This window comes from Rhinolophus ferrumequinum, chromosome 16, assembly GCF_004115265.2.
Source record: "Rhinolophus ferrumequinum isolate MPI-CBG mRhiFer1 chromosome 16, mRhiFer1_v1.p, whole genome shotgun sequence".
Classification (NCBI taxonomy): domain Eukaryota; kingdom Metazoa; phylum Chordata; class Mammalia; order Chiroptera; family Rhinolophidae; genus Rhinolophus; species Rhinolophus ferrumequinum.
In genome coordinates this window covers 53745699-53766217 of record NC_046299.1, presented here as the reverse complement: position 1 = coordinate 53766217, position 20519 = coordinate 53745699, and the positions used below count along the sequence as shown (strand labels likewise).

General features: G+C 42.3%; 1 protein-coding gene across 28 annotated transcripts in view; it reads left to right on the top strand.

The window, feature by feature from the left end:
- KCNMA1 (potassium calcium-activated channel subfamily M alpha 1) overlaps positions 1-20519 on the top strand; it is a 708733-nt gene that overhangs the window by 588149 nt on the left and 100065 nt on the right. For 3 of the 28 annotated variants that reach the window (XM_033130148.1, XM_033130147.1, XM_033130132.1), the window contains exon 19: positions 18608-18694. The exons of the other annotated variants lie outside the window; for them this stretch is intronic. In XM_033130148.1, the coding sequence (XP_032986039.1) occupies positions 18608-18694 (87 nt within the window). The remainder of the gene's footprint in view (positions 1-18607; positions 18695-20519) is intronic. 28 annotated transcript variants of the gene reach the window in all.

Sequence of the window (20519 nt, the reverse complement as noted above, 5' to 3'; positions counted from 1 at the left end):
GAGCCCTCCAGGGTAACTAGGGCTCATGATGGACAGGCTCCAGGCTGTACCGGTTTTGTCCTTCATGTGCAATACAACAGAAAACATGCAAGGTGTTCGATCAGGGAAATGACATCAGAGGCTTTGTTTCTGGAAGATTCCTATGGCAGCTGTGGAAAAGGGGACTGCAGCAGAGGAGGCAGGTGGGAGACCCCGAGAAGACCAGCAGAGGGGAGGCTGGTCGGAGGAAGCAGCCCTTAGCTGCTCTGAGAAGCCTTAGGAAGGAAGGCGGAGGTCTGATCGCCAGCCTCTGGGATCCACAGCTGAAGCGCATTATCCAAATACAAATCCCAGAAGTTAACATCTCTTGAAAGAAAGTTTAATTAGTGGCTCTGAAGCAGTTGCATACCATTCGTTAAACTTCTTGAGCGTAATTCTCCCCAGCTGACCTGGCAGCCATCAGGACCCCTGCTTGGTCTCAGTGGAGTTTTCTCACTGGAGGAGAATTTACTCAAATCTCAGCTGGGACTGGAGACCTACAGGGCTGCCTCCACCAGCCCTGGTCTCAGGGAGCTACTTTGTCTGTTTTCTTTATCGAACTAGGATTTCTTCTTCCTCCCTCACCATCCTTGCCATTTCCAATAAGACTCCCATCTTGAGTGTGTTGAAAGTCACAGAGGCAGGCAGCTCTCAGTTGCTGCCATGGATGTCATTGGCCTAGACTGGGTGGCAGAAACAAAGCAAGTGGGGACCACCAGCTGGGACATGTAACCAGCTCTGAGGTTCTTGGCTCGAGCTGCATGTGGTAGCTCCTGGGAGAGCTCATGGGAATTACTTTTCAAATCCCTGTGTATGTCAGTGAGACTCTTTTCCTCTCATCTTTCTCAGGGAGACAGCATGTCTCCTTACATCTGTGGAGGAAACAATCATAAAGTACTTCACATCCCATTCACTGAAAGCCCACTGTAGTTTTCAACCACTTATCCTACTCCAGTGGAAATACAAAACACATTTCCTGTGAAGTACTGCCACACAATCTCCAGGGACGTCGTGTGGCATTTCCAAGTACCATGGCACAGTTTTCTTTTCCTCTTTATTTCTCTGTGCACAGACCTTTGTCTGCATTCATTGTGTCTCTGTGTCAGCATCCGTGACTGTAGGATTTGTGCACACGTCGACCCCAAACGGTCGTGAAAACAGCATGGAGAAGCACTTGAGTTCATCACAGTGGTGGCGACGCCGCTGACTATGGAGGGAAGGAAAGCAGCCAACTTCTGGAAATGGAAGGAAGCAAAATTCACCCTCCCAACTGGTGAGGTGTTGTCCTTCTTCTCTTGGCGCTTTCTCCCAAACCAACCCATTGAGTTACCTAGATAATCAGGGAAGCTGCCATGCCCACATCTGCTTACAAGAGTTCTGTTCCTTAAGCCAGCCATTTTCCCAAGAGGAATCGAAATGGGCAGAAAAAATGTCCAGCATTGTCAGACCCACACATTTGAAATATTGGAGGGCATTGAAAATACTTTTTCTTTTCTTTTTTTTTTTTTTGTGAATAGCTAGACTACCTGATCTGGACAGACATTTTAGATGTACCCGTAACTTCTCGTAGGGAGACATTCTTCTGATGTCCAGTTCAGATGAGCTGGACAAAAGGGTCTAGAGACCTAAACTAGCCTTTCTTCTCTGACCAGCTCCTTCACTCCTCCTCATGAGGGAAACAGCAAGGGAAAATGTCCCCTGGCCTCTTCTAGTGATCCTGAAAGCGCTCACTCTGTCCCCTTGAGCACAGCAAGGTGAGTGCCACCAAATATTCCTGGAGCTACAGAGAAAACCTGTGCAAACTCCAAGTGGAGCTGTTGTGGCAGACGTGCATTGGGGATGGCCAACTGTAGTGAGACTGAAATGCAGTGAGAAAGATGGTCCCTCAGAGCGGGAGCCATAGGAGGTGTACCGGCAGTGTGGAGAGCGGTACCTGTAGACCACAGAGAGTGGGCCGTCTCCTGGGAGTACTGCTGATGGCTGGCCTGAAAGTGATTTCCATTTTGGCCAATGCTGGCTTTCTGGGCTGGAGCCTGTTGGATTGTGCCCAGTCAAGAAAGGACCTAGGGACTGCCTTCCTTCCCTCCAGGGTCAGAAATGGAGCTTGCCGCCATCCTTGGCTGGGCTTCCCATGTTGGTAAGAATACTTGAGTAGGAAATGACCTGAAGTATTCCAGTTCAGTAAATATTTCATGAGTAAAAGGATGAGTAAGTGAAAGGATTCTCAACCATCAGTTAAAGGACTTGGTGGTATGCCAGAAGCAGGATGGCCCCGGATCCATGAAATTTCCTAAAACTTTCTATGTAGTTTACAGTATTACACACACACACACACACACACACACACACACACACACACACACACACTGGGATACAAGAAGATTAAGGGGGTAAATTTGCAAGAAAAACAAGGACATAACTGAAGACTCTTGAAAATTATCACCTAATAAGTATAATCCATATTCTTTGTGAAGGTAACTATTGGGAAAGAAGGAAATGGAAAAAAAAAAATCACAGTAGGCGAAAGTCCACCAATGTTTCAAGTGAGGAGAGTATTTGTTCTAGAAAATCAAGGACTTGGGACATTTGCATTCAGTTTTACTAATTTTGATGAACCAGATCATGTTCATGAGAGTAAGGATGGCACAGAAATATTAATTCTTCAGGGAAAGTCACTCTGTGCAAAGGGGCCCCTGTGTTGAGAGCTGTAACCATTTGCAGATGGTCACATCAGCCTGTCCAAATGTGGAGAAACGTGTAAGGCCACTCCTGACTGTTAGGATCATTGACTCTGACTTGGGGTAGGCAGATTAAACCCAACGGCACCCAAGTGACACTGCCTTCCACGTAGAGGGATCCAAAAGCTGAGTGTCTCATGACTACCTTTTAGTAAATGTCATTATTCTATCTATTCTGCTCCAACAAGGAGGGGGCAGGGGGCTTTCTCAGTTGCTCCCAGAGTTCTCTCATTCCGCACCAAGCGTTCTCTTCCTTTTGAGTGGCTTTGAATTGCTCTCTGTATTTTGTCAAGTTTGATCTGGCCATCTCTTCAGTACAGATGACTACATTTTCACATATAGCCTGTGACATAGCCATCTGAGAGAACATGTCCAGCAGGGATGCTTGAAAGCCAAAGTCCTAAACAGGTGTTACTCAAAAAGGAAGTACAGTGACCTGCAGAGAGGAGAGAGATTCAGTGAAAATGACAGGATGAAACTTGCTAGGAATGCAGACTGGGAGGGAGAGCCTCAGGGCATGTGACCTGGAAGTCGTGGGATGTGCATGTGACACGTGCAAGGGGCTAGTGCTGCCAGGGCCACCTCACAGATTTCTTCTGTTACGATGAAGATGGGTGTCTGTTAGGCAGAAATCTCCTGTCTTTTCTCTGCTACAAATTAGGGAGTTCCCAAGCCATTCCCCTTGCTGAGCTAGGTGATCTCCTTGGCAATTAAAGCCTGAAATTCTAGGGAACCTTAGAGCAAGGAAAGGGAGAGAAGGGGTGGGATTTATATGTTTTCTGGGGACTTGGGAAGTCATTCCTGGCACAGGCATGTTTTGGTATGTTCACCAAATGGATGCTCAGTAAATGCCAATTGCTATAATAAGAATAATGCCTTATGCATGTGTTAGTCTTTATACTTCTCAAGGCATTGACATGTTTTCATTTCATCTAGGCAAACCCAGAATAGACATCATCCTTACTACTTTAGGACTCTGGTCAAGTTTGAGAACTTCCCTATTCCTTAGTTTCCCCATCTGTAAAATGGAGATAATAATAAGACCTACCTCATAGAGTGGTTGCAACTATGACTTTGGATCCTATTCTTCATCTTACTGAAACTGTCTTTATGACTTTTCCATCTCTAAAATGGGAACATTGAGATCATCAGTGAATTTAGTGTGTTCTTGAAAGGTGGCAGGAAGCTTGGGGAGCAAACTAGAGAGGAACAGATGGTGGGCAGATGACATTTTTTTTTTAATTCTATTAAAATTTCTTTTCTTGCGATGGTCTTTGTCTTGATAAAACCCTATCTTTGAGGTCTGGTTGGTATTGGGACTTCCCATTATCACCTTTCTTAAATTGCTTTATGAATAGTTAGGCTCTGCTTCTTGTTGATTGTTTTCATTAGTGAGATTAGTGCTTGGAGCAGGGCCGAGACTGGGCCAAGCCCTTCACCCACGTCCTGCCATTGCCCCTTTCTTTGAATAGACTTGATGTGAGGACAGTCTACAGTTGGGTTGGATGACTATGGATACATATTTTGAAATCCTAAGGGTGCCGCTATCCTGCTCTCTCTTCCATCCTACTGCTAGCCGAGTCTTCTGATTTGATCTCTAGATCATCTTTCAAACCTCCTCTTCTTCAATGCCAAGTTCAGGCACTCGGTCCTTTTCTCCTGGTCTACAGGCACTGCCCTCCCATGAACTAGTCTCCCTTGCCACCAAACAACCACCATGTTTATTATTTTAAAACACAGACTTGGTCATGTTAACCCCACCTTTGAAAGGGGAAAAAAAACAAAAAAAACCTTGATGGCTCCTTATTTTCAAAAGGACAGTCTCCAGCCTTCTGAACATGGCATTCAAGGCCTTTCACAGTTCGGCCTCGACTTATTTTTCTAGTTCCTTTTTCCATGTAAGTATCCTTCATCTAATGATTCTCTAAAAAATGTCTTGTTTTTGTTACTTAACACATTTCTATAACTTTTTTCTGTGCGTGTGATTCTGTCCCTCTTCTAGCTGATGGAAGCTTACCTATCTTTCAAGGAGGGATCAGCAAATTGTGGCCCGTGGACCAAATGTGGCCTACTGCCTGTTTTAGTCAATAAAGTTTTATTGTAAAACAGTTATGGCCATTCATTTGCATATTATTCATGGCTGCTTTCGTGTGAAAACAGCAAAGTTGACTCGTAAAAGAGAACATACGGTTCACAAAGCTCAAAATAGTTCCTACTTGATGTTTACAGAAAAAGTTTGTTCAAATATTGCCATTTCTGTGAAGACTTCTTGACTGCCCTACCTCAGGTCAGAATTAATGGGTCTCTCTCTCCTGTAATCCTATAACACTTGATATAAATCCCATTTAGAGCAGTTCTATATTGAGCTTTTTAGAAGTCAGCAAGTACAAACAACTCACAGTGGTCTTCGAATTCTCAGCGTACTGCACACAGCAGCCACAGTAGGCGCACAGTAGGAATTCAACAAATGTTTGCTGAATAACATAAAAACCATGTCAGGAATGTGTTTCCATAGTTTATTAGGCATCGTCTCAGGAGAAAAGAGCGTCTTGAGCCTAGCGATCTCGCTTTTGTTTGCTTGTACCATCTTGAACAAAACACTTGTTTCTGAACAGCTGTTTCCTTTCCTAGAGCAGTCTTGAATAGCTTGATCTAGAATTGATCACTGCTTCTTTTGAAGACGACATGTTTCTTCCACGGCTTCTGCTGACAGGCACAGTGTTTGGACGCTGTAGTGAGTCTTGGGACGCTAATGTAGTCCCCTTCCATATGTCACTGGGTATTTGAGTCCGGGTGGGGAGGGCTCACACTGGGAAGGTGGGGCTAACCCATTGTTTCCACGCCCCGCCCGGAGTGGTCTCACCTGCCTTTCAGGTCCGCAACACATTTCTAACTCACATAAGCTCTTTTCATCCACCTGGGATTCCTCATCGATTTGAATGTATCCCAACTGCTCTGAAGGCAGGGCTTGTCCTTTGAATCGCTCAGACCCAGGCCAGCAGCTTCAGGGACCTTCTTGTGCTGTGCTCATGCCATGGCTGCTACACTGGGAGTTATGTCTAGAGGCAGGGGAGGCCCCCAGCTGAAATCTTGACAGTCCTAAGCTCTACCAGATTCCCCCACACTCTCCACATCTGCCCGAAATTGCTCCTGGCAACTCTGTCTCTCCACAGCAAGTGGTAACCAGTCAAAGTGGCAGATGAGATGCCCTCTGCCTCTGCTGGAGACCCTCCTAGTTAAGCTCCTGGTGGTAAACAACTGGAGACACTTAGGGCTCAAAGGAAGCACCTCAACACTTGACTCTGTTTATACACATGCCTTATCCAGCTTAGACAGATGGAAGAGCTGCATGTAAAGGGGTGTCAGTTTCCTTCGGAAACAACAAAATGTGTGTGTGTGTGTGAGTGTGTGTGTGTAAAGAATACCCTTGTGGTCGCTGCATCAACCGTCTTTATTGTTGTTGTTGTTGTTGTTGTTGTTAAAGATTAAATCTCAGTAAGTTTTTGAAATTAGAGTGGGCTTCTCAGCAGCTGACTGGGCAGTGGCCGTCACCTCCTTCCCCTACCAATCCAAGAACGGCCCTACCTTCCTCCTCGCTCCAGAATGTTATCAGCATGTAGTTTTGCTTGAGATCAAATCAGGGTAACATAGAAACTGTCATTTCTCATTTACTGGGGCCCTTTGATCCCATTTGAGGTTTATTTGTTTCAAGTGAAAACTACGAGCCCTATTGCATACCTCTATCCGGTAGAGTACTTTTTTATTTTTTTCCGCGAGAGATCAAATCAGAGTTGTAAGTAGTGTGGTCATTAGTTATCACCGCAGACTTCACAGCCTACACTTTATTTCTGCTCTTACAAAATCACCAGCCTTCCCTGTTGCATAACGATCACTCGCAGTGAAGCTCCAATATGCCTTTCGTGGGCGCTTGGGTGTTAATTTATTTCACAGTTTCCTTTGCAGATATAATCAGAGTCACCTATCACATTCTTGTTTCTTCCTTTTATTGTGTTCCTTTGCTATCGCATTTGTGTGATCTTTTTCTGCAAAATGACAGGTAGTGTTTCTCTGCTCACTGTTTCAGACTTATATTCTCCATGACTGCTCTATTGCCATTTAAAAAATAATAACGTTTTACAGATGTAATCTTAGTTATTTATAACTCGGGTTTTGTTGTTATATGAGAAAATTTCCTCAATGACACCTTCGTTATGTACATTTTTTTAAAGACAGGGAACAATATCCTTTGGAAAAATATTTTCCTCAAAATCGTAAATGAAGGAAAAGCTCTTTTTTAGTAAGATTATAATGCATTTTTCCTGACTTCTTAGTACATTGAAATGTATGAACATTATTTCAATGTAAGTGATCAAATTGTGGTGTTTAATAACAGGTTGTTAGCGAAAAAGAGCGATCCCTTTTGATTTATTTGGATATTTACTGGATGCTTACAATGCTTTACATATTAGAATTGGTTTGTCAACAATTAACATTCTAGGTTTTTATATAACCCATACTTCAGGTAATAGAGGATTATTAAACTGCAACCAGTGTGGTAGAAATCTGCCGACTGGTAATAAAATTCTTATATATAACAGCAGCTGAGAAATACTGCTGTATATTTATGCATAGATTGCAAGATAGATGATGGCTGGCAAACCAGAGGCGCTCGAAATGGTGATCTACCAGCAGGTGGCGCTGCTTTTCTGTAAATGAGAAACCCTCTACCTGGATGTATTCTAGGTACTACCAGTACTGCCCCCTTTCTGCCTTTTCCAGATTCTCTTTCCTTTATTTCTCTGAGGTGAATGTCTAAAACTGTGTTCTGTGTTTGTCTGTTTGTTCAGGAGACAGACCTGCACTAGGGCAATACCTCTCAATTGCTAAGGTTCTTTCAATCCAACTTGCTTTAATGCTCATTTAGAACAAGTCCTAGCTAAATAAATGTTAGCATGTTTTTAAAAGGTAACTAACTACACAATACCAGATTCTCACCCCTAAGACTGGATTACCTCCATCATCTGATTATTGTTATGTAGCAAGTCCCCATTTTTACCTAATATTTATTTATACAAATTAATTTCCTAGGCTTCCTTCCACACCAAGAAAACGAGGGACATTTCTAGGAAGGTGGCATATGTACTGGATTAATGTGCTATATAAAAATAATTTTAATATGACATTCTTTCATCAAGAATTACTTTAGAATCCAAGTAACCCAAGAACGTTGCTTTTTCTCCCTGGGCCAGAACTAAATTTCTCACAAACAAGATCAGACAGTTTTGTTGTTATTTTTAAATAAGGTTGCCACACAAAGGCTAGTCATCTCATCAGTTTGGGTATCGATGAGGCAAAAAATAATACAAGTAAAACTATTTTTTTGGTTCTTTATTCATAAACCCGATTTTTCATTCTTTTTGTTTTTTTTAAGACACAACTATGTTTTTTCACTAACTTTTTATTTTTTTTAAACCCACCTTAATCCTTTTATACAGCGTGTTGGGGTGTAAACATGGACCTGTATAGGAGACAATAGATTTATTGAAGTAATGGAAGGGGATAATTAAAATACATCCCAAATGACTCATTTATTTATTTTATTTATTAGGTGTTACCTCTCAGATCATAAAGAACTTTGAATGAAAGTATTTTACTTTTTGTCATTCAAAAATTTGAAAACATTCATTTTGAGAATCCAATAGGAAGTTTCTCTTTTGAATTTTTAAACTTTAGACATACTCGGCTAGGGGGTACAGGTCAAGGATCCAGATGATATAATGTACGTCCTATTTTATTTGCTTCTATGTTTTGACAGAGACCATCCTGAAGTGTTATTGATTAGGTGAAACTAAGGAGTAGAGGATTGGGGGGACATTGCCTTCTTAGTGAGTTCACTTGAAAGCCTTGTTTTTATTGAAAATGTTTTTCAAAATATTGATTGCAATCAGATTTCTTGTTAAAAGTCAAACCCTGATGACTTTCTTCCAGTTCTCTGTAGGGGACTAGATCAACTGGAGTCATTGAAAACAGGAAATAGCCATCCTGAAGTAAAGGCTGGATTTACCTGGCCAGGCTATGAGGCAGCAGCCTTGTGAATTTCTCAGGACCCCTTTCCAACGCATTCAACAACTTCATTTTCCTGTCAAGTACATTCTCCAGCATGTACATGAGACCTCCATTGGAACTGGACCATTGCCAGTGGTCTCCTCGTTTTTAATTTCAGGCACGGATGTGTGTGTCTTATCTTGGATGCTTATAACTTTTCAATAGCCAGAAAGAATGTAGGCTGAGTTAGGGTGTGTTGTTTTGTTTTGTTTTTTTTTTGATTTTACCAAGATGCAAACCATCCACTTCCCTCTTTGAATTTGAGTATCTAAATCAACAGAAAAATAACATTCAGAGGGCTCATATGATTACCCAATAGTATCCAACTCTGTCATTTGGAATTTAAAGCCCTACATGATCTGCCCTTACACCCCCATCTATACCCTTAAATAAGTGTTCCTCCTCCAGCCAAATTGATTTCCTTATAGTTCCCTAGCTTAGTGTCTCCCCACCTCCTTGCTTTTGTTCAAGCTGTTCAATCCACCTAGCATACCCTTCCCACGCCCCAGTTGACTTAGCTCTCAGTGTGCCCGGCCCTGTGTTTGCCTTGGGGGTATGCAGGTGAATAAGGCTGACGTCTGTATCCGACTCATGTTGCAAGTCTTACTTTTTTTCCCTGACAACCCCACATCTTCTAGCACTTTTCGTCTAAGGCATTTCATTTAGCCCTCACCTGACATTATCATGCAACATTTTTATTCTTATTTCAATAATTCGTGATATATATATATATATATATATATATATATACACACATACATAATATATATATGTGTGTGTGTGTGTATATATATATATATATATATATATATATATATGCGCCAGGGGTGCCGAAAAATGTATACACATGACTTGTATTCATCTTTTGTTACAGGTATATATTATTACAACTTCAATCCAGTTTTTCCTTTCTTAAAATGTGTATACGTTTTTTTGGCACCCTCTGTATTTAATGCAGTTGTCTCATTTCTTTAGCTAGACTTGTGGTTCTCTCTTATTGTGCATCTTTAGAAAGATTTTTTTTTATTAGTTTCAAGTGTATAAAACAATGCAATAGTTAAATGTTTCACCCCTCACAGAGTGATAACCCTCTGCCCCCAATCTATTGCCCCTCTGACATTGTATATATATCTGTTACATTTCCATTGACTATATTCCTTAGGCTCTACTCCATATCCAGTGACTATACATATATTAAATTATAGTTGATATACAATATTATTCATATTCAGGTGTACAGTGCAGTGGTCAGGCATCTACACCGTCCATGAAGTGGTCTCCCTAATAAGACAAGTGCCCATCTGACACCCTACAAAATCTTTACAACATTATTGATTATATTCTTCAAACTGTCTTTCACATCCCCAGGGCAATCTTGTAGTTATCAATTTATGCTGTCTAGTCCCTTCCCCTTTTCTCCCTCATCCCACCCCCCTCCCTTCTAGCAGCCATCATCAGTTTTCCCTCTATATCTCTGAGACTATTTCTGTTTACTTTGCTCGTTTATTAAGTTCTTTAGATTCCACATATAAGTGACATCAGATGGTATTTGCCTTTCTCCGACTGACTTATTTCACTTAGCATAATGTTCTCTAGGTCCATCCACACCATTGCAAATGGTAGGATTTCATTCTTTAAGAAAATTTTTGGAAAACAGAAAAAGCGATGCCCAGTCCTAGCCCCCACCCTCAGGATGTTTGCTGAATTGGTCTGAGCCAGGATCCAAGCACTGGTGTTCTGTAAAGGTTTTTAGTTCATTTTATTGAAAAGCAGGGTTGTGAACCTCTGAGCTAGACCATGTGGTCCTTGGAGCAGGACGCCTGCTTTTCCTATTCTGTAGTGTTGAGGGTTGGGGGGCTTTGAGTCTGGTAGGAAGTGCTGGATAATCATATGGCTGGAGACTTTTGAGGCTTTCAGTCCATGGCTGGTTCCTATGATATTCGTCAAGTAACAGAAGACAGCATTACTCCTAGAACCATTACAAGTTGGAGCTGGAAGGTCCTTCTACGTAATTGATGCTAGTGTTCTTGCTAAGGCCACACAGTTGATCCAAGCCAGGCCTAGAACCGGCTCCTTCCCACTGGGCTATGCTTCTCCCCTCTGCAAAGATGCCTCTGTAACAACTAGGACATAGTTCTTAGGAACATTACCAGAGGCTCAGCACTATGAGACATTCAGAGATTGGTAAACTACCAGAGAGGAGCTTGTACGTCTAGTTGGGGAGGAGGACACCTTGAAATGGAAAACAAATTATAGTACAAAAAATAAGGAGGTGTCAGGGGGTGAGAGATGAGAAGTGCCAAGAAAGGAGGGATTCTACCTTGTTACCGTCATCTGGGAAGGCTGCCTGGAGGAGGCAGCCTGGCTGACCTAATTTTTGAAGGGTGGGTAGAGTAGCCAGGTGAAAGGAAGACGTGGTGGGGAGGAATAGGGAAGGAGTCGCAGCCCCTTTACCCCATCATCCCTCTGCCCCTCCCACCATCTCCCAAGCACATGCCCCAATCCCATCACCTCCACCAGAAATGCAAGCGAAAGAGCCCCTCAAGCAGGCAGCACGGATTTCCTGTAATTTAGAGGGAACAGTGGGGTTTCTCCCCATTTCCATCTGATTTTCATTTGTTATTACGCTGAATGGTCGCAGCCTTCTCCAATTGTGGCCTGTTTAAACATTTTCTGGCTTTTCTTGTTTTTATGACACCTGGCATAGCCTAATTATTTTGACCTGAGCAGCTCATTGGGGCCGTATGAAGTACGGGACAAAGGTGACAGTCCAACAAGATGCAGCAGATGGGAGTGGGGGTGACGAATCCCACCCTGTTTTAGTGGTTAGATACCAGATCAGTTGCTTGGAGCAGTGGGGAGCATGAAAATCCATTTGAGTAGAAGAAAGTCAGACAGGAGGCTGGCATCATGGAGAAGGACCCAAATGGCCGAGGGCTCCAGTTACTTTGATCTCTCAAAGCCAAAATAATAATGATGGGTAACATTTATCAAGAGCTTGCCAGAAACTCGTCTAAGCACTTTTCATGTTTTCAGTCTGTTTTCACAGCAACCCTATGAGAAAGGTACTGTGGTCATTTTTATTTACAGGTGAGAAAACTGAAGTTAGGTAATTTGCCAGACACTCAGGTTTGGACCCTACAGTATGGCTTCAGGGCCTTTGTGCTTAACTGGTACCTTCTTGCAGCTCAGTGTGAGTTGACATTTGTAGAAGGATGTCCCATATCTTAAAATCCTTGTCTCGGGGATGGCACATGGCGTGTCACTGGAGCCCGGGCCAGAGAGGTAAGAGGGCTGCCTGCCATATGACTGGGGTAAGCAGTGTTGGGGTATTTGACAAGCTGGGGAGCTCACGCCCCATAAGACAGTCACCCCCCTGGAACAGTAGCACAGTCTTCTGCAAGATTTTAAAACAAGCTAGAAATCCATATTGTTATGGCTCACCCTCAGACTTAAAGATTGTCCCACATATAAAATCCTGTGAACCAGCAGGATGGTGCCACGCCGGGCACACTGGCACAGCCCTGAGGCTGTCACTGTGTGGTTTCTGGTTATCTATTTAACTCCACGGCATCTTGGTATTGTCATAGGTCCAGCGGGAATAACAACAGATCTTGTGACACTGCAGAGTTGAGAAACTTGTCTGAGACGAGAATTCTAATGAGGGTCAGAGCTGGGACTCGGGCAAGTGGCCTGAATCTAGAAGCTCGTATCCTCATGCTCTTCTCATGAGCGGAATTCTGACAGAAAATGAGCTGGATTAGAAGTCAGCAGACCTGGGCCCTGGGTTAGGGGTCTGCATATGAGTGTTGCTCTGAGGCCAGAGGTGAGGCTGGACATTCCTGAACCCCTCCCAGCCCTGCTCCTGCACTCCACACCCTGTTCTCTAGTTGTGTTGGCCAAAAGGGGCCCACCAGGCACTAGCATTTTAAAATGTTGCACAGAATGTGTCTGAGGATAAATGATAGTGGAATACTGATAATGATTTTATAGTTCAAGGACATCTTTAAAAGGTGACTATGTCCTTAAGAAATACAGTAAATGCTGTGTTTAATATAAAGTCACAATCAAAAACCTGGTCTTCCCTCCCAAGGTTGAAAGCATACAGTATTTCGAAAGAGTTCTGGCAGAACATTCTTCATCGGGCCATGTGGTACACCTGGGTTGCATTTTACCTTTATCTGAGTTTCAGAGAAAGTATCAGTGTAAGCATCTGGAATACATATTAGGATTCTGGGAGACTCTTGACACAGCTGGCTCAATGGAAAATATGGTGTTTATGCATGAGCCGATAGTGGTAACGATATTAATAATAATAAGGGTCCTTATCTGAATAACCTCTTATGGTGTAGAAAACAATATTCACATCTACAAAATTAGAGTCTAGGCTAGTCTTCACATAGAACCATTGGGGCAAGCATTAATTTTAAAAATATACATAGCCAAGTGAAAATGGCAATGAAAATGTGATTGACATTTCCTGCTAGTCGTGTTTCCTTGAAGCTGTTTAAAGAGTTAAGGAGCGGAAAAACAAAAAGAGAAGGAAAGTAGCATCTGAGTCCAAACACACCAGCAAATAAAATCTTTTACCGCAAAGTGGAACTGCAAATCAACATTGTGTGAACCAGGAGGATTTGATGGGAAGTGTGAAATAAAGTCCGCGAGAGACCTGCACCTTTCTCTCTTTCTGTTTCTCACCCCGGGCAGGTGGCACATCTCAGATTCCTGAGGCAGCAGGATCTTTTCTCCACTCCTTTGGATGTCTGACAATTTGTAAATCCACAGGAAGCCTTTCTTGCAAGGGTCTTCCTTCACAGTCACGTGTGAACAGCACGAGGTGATCAAAAGAATAACTCCTGTTTTGTATTTACCTTGTGCAGTTCTGAACAAGGGAACATGTAGACCCCACTAAGAGAACTTGTAATGACAGGCAGGGTGGCAGAACCAGCACCTAGGAACCGCCCCTCCCCCCCCCCGAGAAATGGACAGGGCAGAGCCAGGACTAGAATGAGGAGAGTGAGGTACTTACTTTGGGCACCAAATTTAAGGGGGCACTGAAAATCTTAGTAATCAAGATAAATGATAGTTTAATGCAGTGTTTTTTATTATTATTATTATTATTAAAATGTATTGGGGTGACGATGGTTAGTAAAATTACATAGGTTTCAAGTGTATGATTCTGTAATATATCATCTACATATCACACTGTGTGTTTACTACCCAGAGTCAGTTCTCCTGGGGGAGGGGGATGGTAGATGAGAGTAACAGAGGGTCAAGTATATGGTGATGGAAGGAGCACTGACTCTGGGTGGTGAACACATAAAAACACAGTGTTTTTTGAAAAATAAAAATGCAAGAACAATCCATGATGAGTAAAATGTTAGAAATTTAAATAAAGACAGGATACATGGTGAGGTTGGTGCCGGCGTTTAAGTACTGAATTGCACGAATCAGGAGGGCTTCTAACAATCCGCACAACAGAAAACTGGCAGCTGTTGCCATTTAGATGAGCACTTTCAATGTGCCGGGAAGAGTGTACTATAACTTACAGCCATTGTCTCTTGATACCTTTCATTTGGGCCCAATGTGTCCTACAGTAAATTCAAATCTATTTGAGAATAAACCATATTAGAAAAAGAGTTCCTTGACAAGCCCCATAAATTCCATTACCTTCCTTTTTGTCTTTGTTAAATGTATGAGTTGAGAATTACAGTCTCTTTATTCACAATGATCATTGTAGATACACAGCTCAAAAATATCAGCATTAACTTAAGACAATATATTAGCAGGCTTGTATCTATTAAGCACTATTGCTTTGTAGCTCCAGCTGATGATTTTATTAAGTATACTGCAGGAGGGGAAAATCCAGGGTAATTATAAATGCATAAATACATAATTCATTGGCATAAAGTGATTTTAATGGGATGGATGCAGAATTATCTATTTCCTCGTGAAAATAACAGAGATGTTCTGATTAAGCCCATAATCTAGTACATGTGAAATTCTCGCCAAACTGATGGGACTCATTTTCTTTTCTGAAACTACCTTTGATAAGAAATGCATTACAAACTCATCAGTTTGGCTTCCTGTTAACAAAGAGACAGCAGCCGTCTGGATCATTCTGGATTCACAGTGAAACTGCCACACCATGTATCCTCCAACTAAAGCTGTGCCAGTCTGACAAGGGGCAGATGAATCCAGGAGTTATTGTGCAGGGGTTTAAATCTATGCGGCAGCTGACGGTTGAAATAATCATCTATATATCGCTCTGAGCTAGCTGGGGAAAGGTTGAAGCTGTGTATTTTCAACATATCTAGTCTAACGGTTAATCTGTTGTCTTGCAGGGTGGACCTGCAGCAGACACTGACAGCTTCAAGGAATGGCTCATGGTAGATGTAGTTGGTTTGCCTTGATTCTCGAAGTGCAGGGTGCATGAAGCTAAGTCAGCTTGAATTGGAAAGGGCAAAACTCACCTGACTGGTTTCCCCAAACGCAAGGGGACTTGCAGAGCAGAGACCAGATGGGGTGGTAGGGACGTTTGAGTCACTAAAAACTACCTCTGTCCCTCCCGACTTCCCCATAGCTGTGCACCTGAAATGGGCTTCCTGCGTGTTTCTTCCCTTGTTTGGTGGCTTTGGCAGACTGGGAAAAACATGATCCTTGTTGAAAACTGGAACACTAGGAAAATGAGAGAAGATAAATGTGAGAGCAGAGATCTGCAAACTTTTTCTTTCCAGGGCCAGCTAGTAAATGTTGTACGCTTCGTAGGCTATACCGTATTTATTGTATCGACTCAATTCTCTTATTGTAGAGCAAAAACAGATACAGACAATAGGTAAACAAATGACTGTGGCCATGTCCCAATAACACGTGACGTATACCAGTGATTTAAATTTCATGTAATTGTAACACGTTGTGAAATATCATTCTTTGTAAATTTTTACCCTTTTAAAAATGTAAAAAGCATTTTTAGTTCATGGCCGCGCAAAATCACGTTCTGGACTATACAGTTTTCTGAACCCTGTACTTGAGAAATATAAGAAGATAGAAGGCAGCTGTTGGTGCCAGGGACGTGGCAGGTTTCTTCTGTCCTGAAACCTGTCCCCCACAGTCAAATACTGCCCATGCCAGGACGATGAAAAGGAGTCCGGTACACGTTTTGGCCTCAAAGCCTGTTACCAATGTATTGGTGCTGAGAGTGATGAGAGAAGGAAAGGAAAGTTGAAAAGGGGCTGTTTTTGTTGGATTCCTGTACATTTTTTCCCCAGTTTAATTCAAAGTAAAAGTTATCTTTCATTCTCTACTACCTTCCTAATCTCCAAACTCCATAGCAATCCTTCCAGGAAATTCTTGCATTTCTCATTTCGCTCATGTATTTGCTCTTAGACTTCCATCGTTCATCTCTGTCTCATGTCTGAGAAGCTAATACTTCGTGATCGTTGCTTGAGACTTTTCTTTGCCCTTGAGGTGACGGAGACAGTCTGTTCCAAGAAAAAAAAAAAAGAAATAAAAAGAGCCAAAGGCAACCAGATCGCCAAAAGAAATTTTCCACCAAATTCTGAGCAGAGCAGAGCATTGGGCAAGTTATTTTAGCAGGTCAAGTTTTTAGTGACGATATACGAGCTGAGAGATTCTAAATACAGGGGACGTAGATAAATATTGGACTCTTACCGAGATCCATGCAGAACAGGCTTGTGGTTTGAGATGGGGGTGGTGAGTCTGAGTATGGTAGCTACATCTAATCCACCCACTTTGATTCTAGAAGATCCGTTAGGCCCACATTGTTTCTGTAGAGAACATTGCAATCCCAGTTATGTGGATTCCGTTGATATGTTTATATAGTATTTTATCTGTCTCCCATGTAGGAGTTGAATTCTTTCAATTCTCTCTGTTGATGGACTCAAACAATTCAGGTTTCCTAGGCAGTGAATACAGTCAGAAATACACCCTGTGATTAACTTCTACATAACCTATTGTTTCTTAAGGTCTCCCTTCCCATTCTCCTATTAGCTCCACAAAAGCCAGAAATGAAACTGCTCCAACAGGCCTCCCCTCCCCCACCCCTCAGTCTAGGGTGTGGGACGGTGCTCCCTGTGCCTGGGCCAGGACACAGTGGACCACTTGGAAGTACTTTCCATACGCATTTTATAGAATGACAGGTGATGGTTGTTGTTTAACTTATATCCTCTAGGTTTTCCAAATAAATGTATTTCCTGTTTCTCAGCTACGGGTTGTGAAATTATCCTGCCTGATAATGTATATGATAAAGTGATTGTTCAATTGTAGAGAGTTCTGTATATTATCTGTTGGAGATATTATTGCTGGCCTTGCTTTTGAGAGGCAGCATCCTTCATCTTTTCATTATTGGTGTATTAATATTCACCAGGATCTTTCAAAGAAATAGCTTTATGGATTGATCTTGTCAATAACCGTGCAAAGTGTCCACCAAACTTCTTGGTAATATATGTTATCCCAAGGTTGTCAGAGCAGAAACTCTCATTCCAAGGATACCACCCACTTGAACGCCCCGTGTTCTGATACTGAGCTGGCCACTGACCCTCTAAGCATAGAACTTGGCTCCCAGTGTCTGTCTCCGCTTATCCTAGCCGTGCTTAGCTGCCCAAGCTCACTGATGGGCAGGCGACATTCCCCGCTACACGGGTCATCGTGAAATAACCGTCAAGGGTTCCTTTACAGGAATTAGGACCAAACTCATAGTAGGGGGATTTATCTGGCATTTGTGTTTCTTGTTGTTATTGGTTTTCCTACATTGCTTAAGGAAACAACCCCACCAGTCTAGTATGTGTGACAGGCAGCCAGGGTTCTGGTAGTCTGTGATTATGAGACAGGAAATGTCTATCTGTAAAGCAGGCGTCATTCTGTGCTCCAGACCAGGGACTGCTCATTCGTGGCCACGCTGTAAGACCTTGCAAGTTAAGTAGCCCAGATTTTCTGGTGAAAGTCTTAAGTGGTCATATTAGAGAGTGCTTGAGTCAGCTTGGGAGCTTTGTCCATCGTGAATTACATATGGCACAATGACTGTATTACTATGACTTGCATGATTTTTCTTGGGGGGGGAATGTTTGATAAACCCATAGAAATTTCTAGTCCAGCAATTTCACCCTCTCTCTTTACCCTCAGTTTTAGTAATACATTTTCATCCTGGAAGAGTTTTAGTAATACATTTTCATCCTGGAAGACTGAGGATATATACCCACTTTTCATTGATGTCACTCACGAGACAAGGAGATACTACACATCCCCCTTTCGTAGGAGTGACAAACCCATGGCATTGAATGCAAGTGAGGCAGCAATACTGTGACCAAAGGGGCTGATCAAGCCAGCAGTTTGAGATGGAAACAATGGCTTGGAATATGAAGATTATTTTAGCAGGCTGGAGGAGATAATGCGTCTCATATTGCTGCTAACCTAGTTGTCTGTGTCTGAGTATGTTGGAGAGGAGAGGGGATCTCTGTATGTTTTTGGAAATTATTACACAAGCAAGATTATCTTCTGACATAGTATTCCTTCTGACATCAGTGATAATGACACAGCAGAAAGGATATTAAGAAGTCATCATGGTAAAAGAAAAGAAAACAAAACCTCAATTTAACTGTGACAGAGAAACGTCCATTTTAATTTAGAGCTGTAATTCTGTTCAATGTTAAAACTGGTTTGCAACTTTTCTAATGAAAAATTTCACAAAGTATTAATTTCCATTTTCTTTTCTCGTTGTTATCCGGCAGTCAAGGTTGACGCTAGATCACGCTTTCCCAAAGACACATTTGAGTTCAAGAACGCAACTCACAACTCTCGGCTTGTGACCAAGCCAGGTGAAGGAGTACTGGAACCCATCCCAATTTTTAATAACTACTCTGCATCCCTCAATGCTGTACCTTAACAGGCTGAGCTCAGTTGAGAAGAAAGATGCACTACCGTGGATTTCAGCATGCACTTAGCTGGTTGGGCAGCAAAATACCAAAGAGAAAAACCATAGAAAAACCAATAAATAATCATTAAAACTACCGTAGCCCCAAACTAGCAGCTTGCTCAAGACCTCAGTCAGAAGCCGTGTTAGTGAGATGCCTTTTGCGTTGGAGCCACTTTGCATGCCTCTTACTCGAGTGATTCCAGTGTGAATATGACATCACTAATGACCTGCTAAGTATGTGCAGATGTGGGTTTCTCCAGATGTGGTGATTAATAACGTAATGAAGATAGCCAGTCAACTCATGTTTATGGGTTGTTTGCCTTTTATTGTGTTTCCGAGTTTATTTGCTTTGAACTATTTCTTAACTCCAGCCAACACATTCACCTTTAAGTCTCAAAGGGCATCATCCCCCTAAACCCTATTGAGGAAACAGGGAAGAAAGAAAGTGCCCCGGGCTGGAGCTGAGCTGTGGGTCCATCGTAGGTCGGGGCACTGGACTATTTGGGAAAGCTGAAAGTTGGAAGCATGGCCCATTTTACTCCAAAGGCCCACAAAGAGGCATGGGTGAACCTTGATACAGTGTTTGCAAGCTGGCTAGGCCAATAAAGAAAGGATTTCTGTTTTAAAAAAATCCAGTAAAATATATGATCATCTTGAAGTAAGCCCAGAGTTCTGGCCAGTGTTCCTGGAAGATGTTGCCTTGCTTTTGCCTGAAAACAGAATGACGATGAAAAGTCAAGTAAAATGTTGTTACAGATGTTCCACTCTGCATTAAGGCTGTTGGAATTACCGCCACATCTTAAATCAATTCCCAGAACATTGTCTGGAGGTTATGTCATCGAAATAATGAATCCTCTTTAGTCAAGTATAAGCAAACATGTTAAAACATCACTGTAACTTTAAATTAAACTCTAGCTCCAACCAAGGGATCTGAAGCCTCATTAGACTTGCCTGACATTTTTCTATCACTGAGTCTTCCCAAACTGTAAAACTGTTGGATTCAGTGCCTATTAGGCAGGCAAGCGCTGGGAAGTTACAACAGCACATTAAGTGTTATACTTAGGGATGTGCAAAAACATGCCCTTGAATTTTATGAGGACTTGGAGACTGGATGGAGTTCAGCCCCTATAAAAATTCCGCATTGGATTCCTGAACTTGTTTGTGTTTCAAAGAAGCTGCTAAGTCAGGTTCCTTGAAAAGATCATATCTTCATGAGGCTTCCACAGCATGATGCAAGTGAGAATGCTGGAGACAGAGGGGGATCGTAATTAGCCCCAAAAGCAGGCTGAATGCAAACCTGTGAATGTGTGTTGGCATCAGGTCCTGGCCCATGACTCCAATACATTTGTCTTTCCTGAAAGTACGTACATTTAAGTCTCCCTTTTAATTCAATTTTTATTCCACTTACGTAGTCGCAGAAGCCATGGAATGAAAATCATCTCCTGTAGCTTAACTGAAAGTTTTCCGAGATTTGCTTTCTTTAGATATGTAGAAATTGATAGAACCTACACAGAGGATAATAATTAAATATGATTTATGTCCTACTTGTGAGCAAGAAGTGTTCAGTGCTTCTCTTGTGGGACCTAAGCCATATGGAATAGTCTGCATCACACAACGTTCGTATATTGATGCTGGAGACATTTCCCCACCTCTTCGGGGGACAGATCTATGTTTCCAGGCCGTGAGTGCAGAAGGAAACCTTTGAACACGAGTTTCATTTAAGAGAA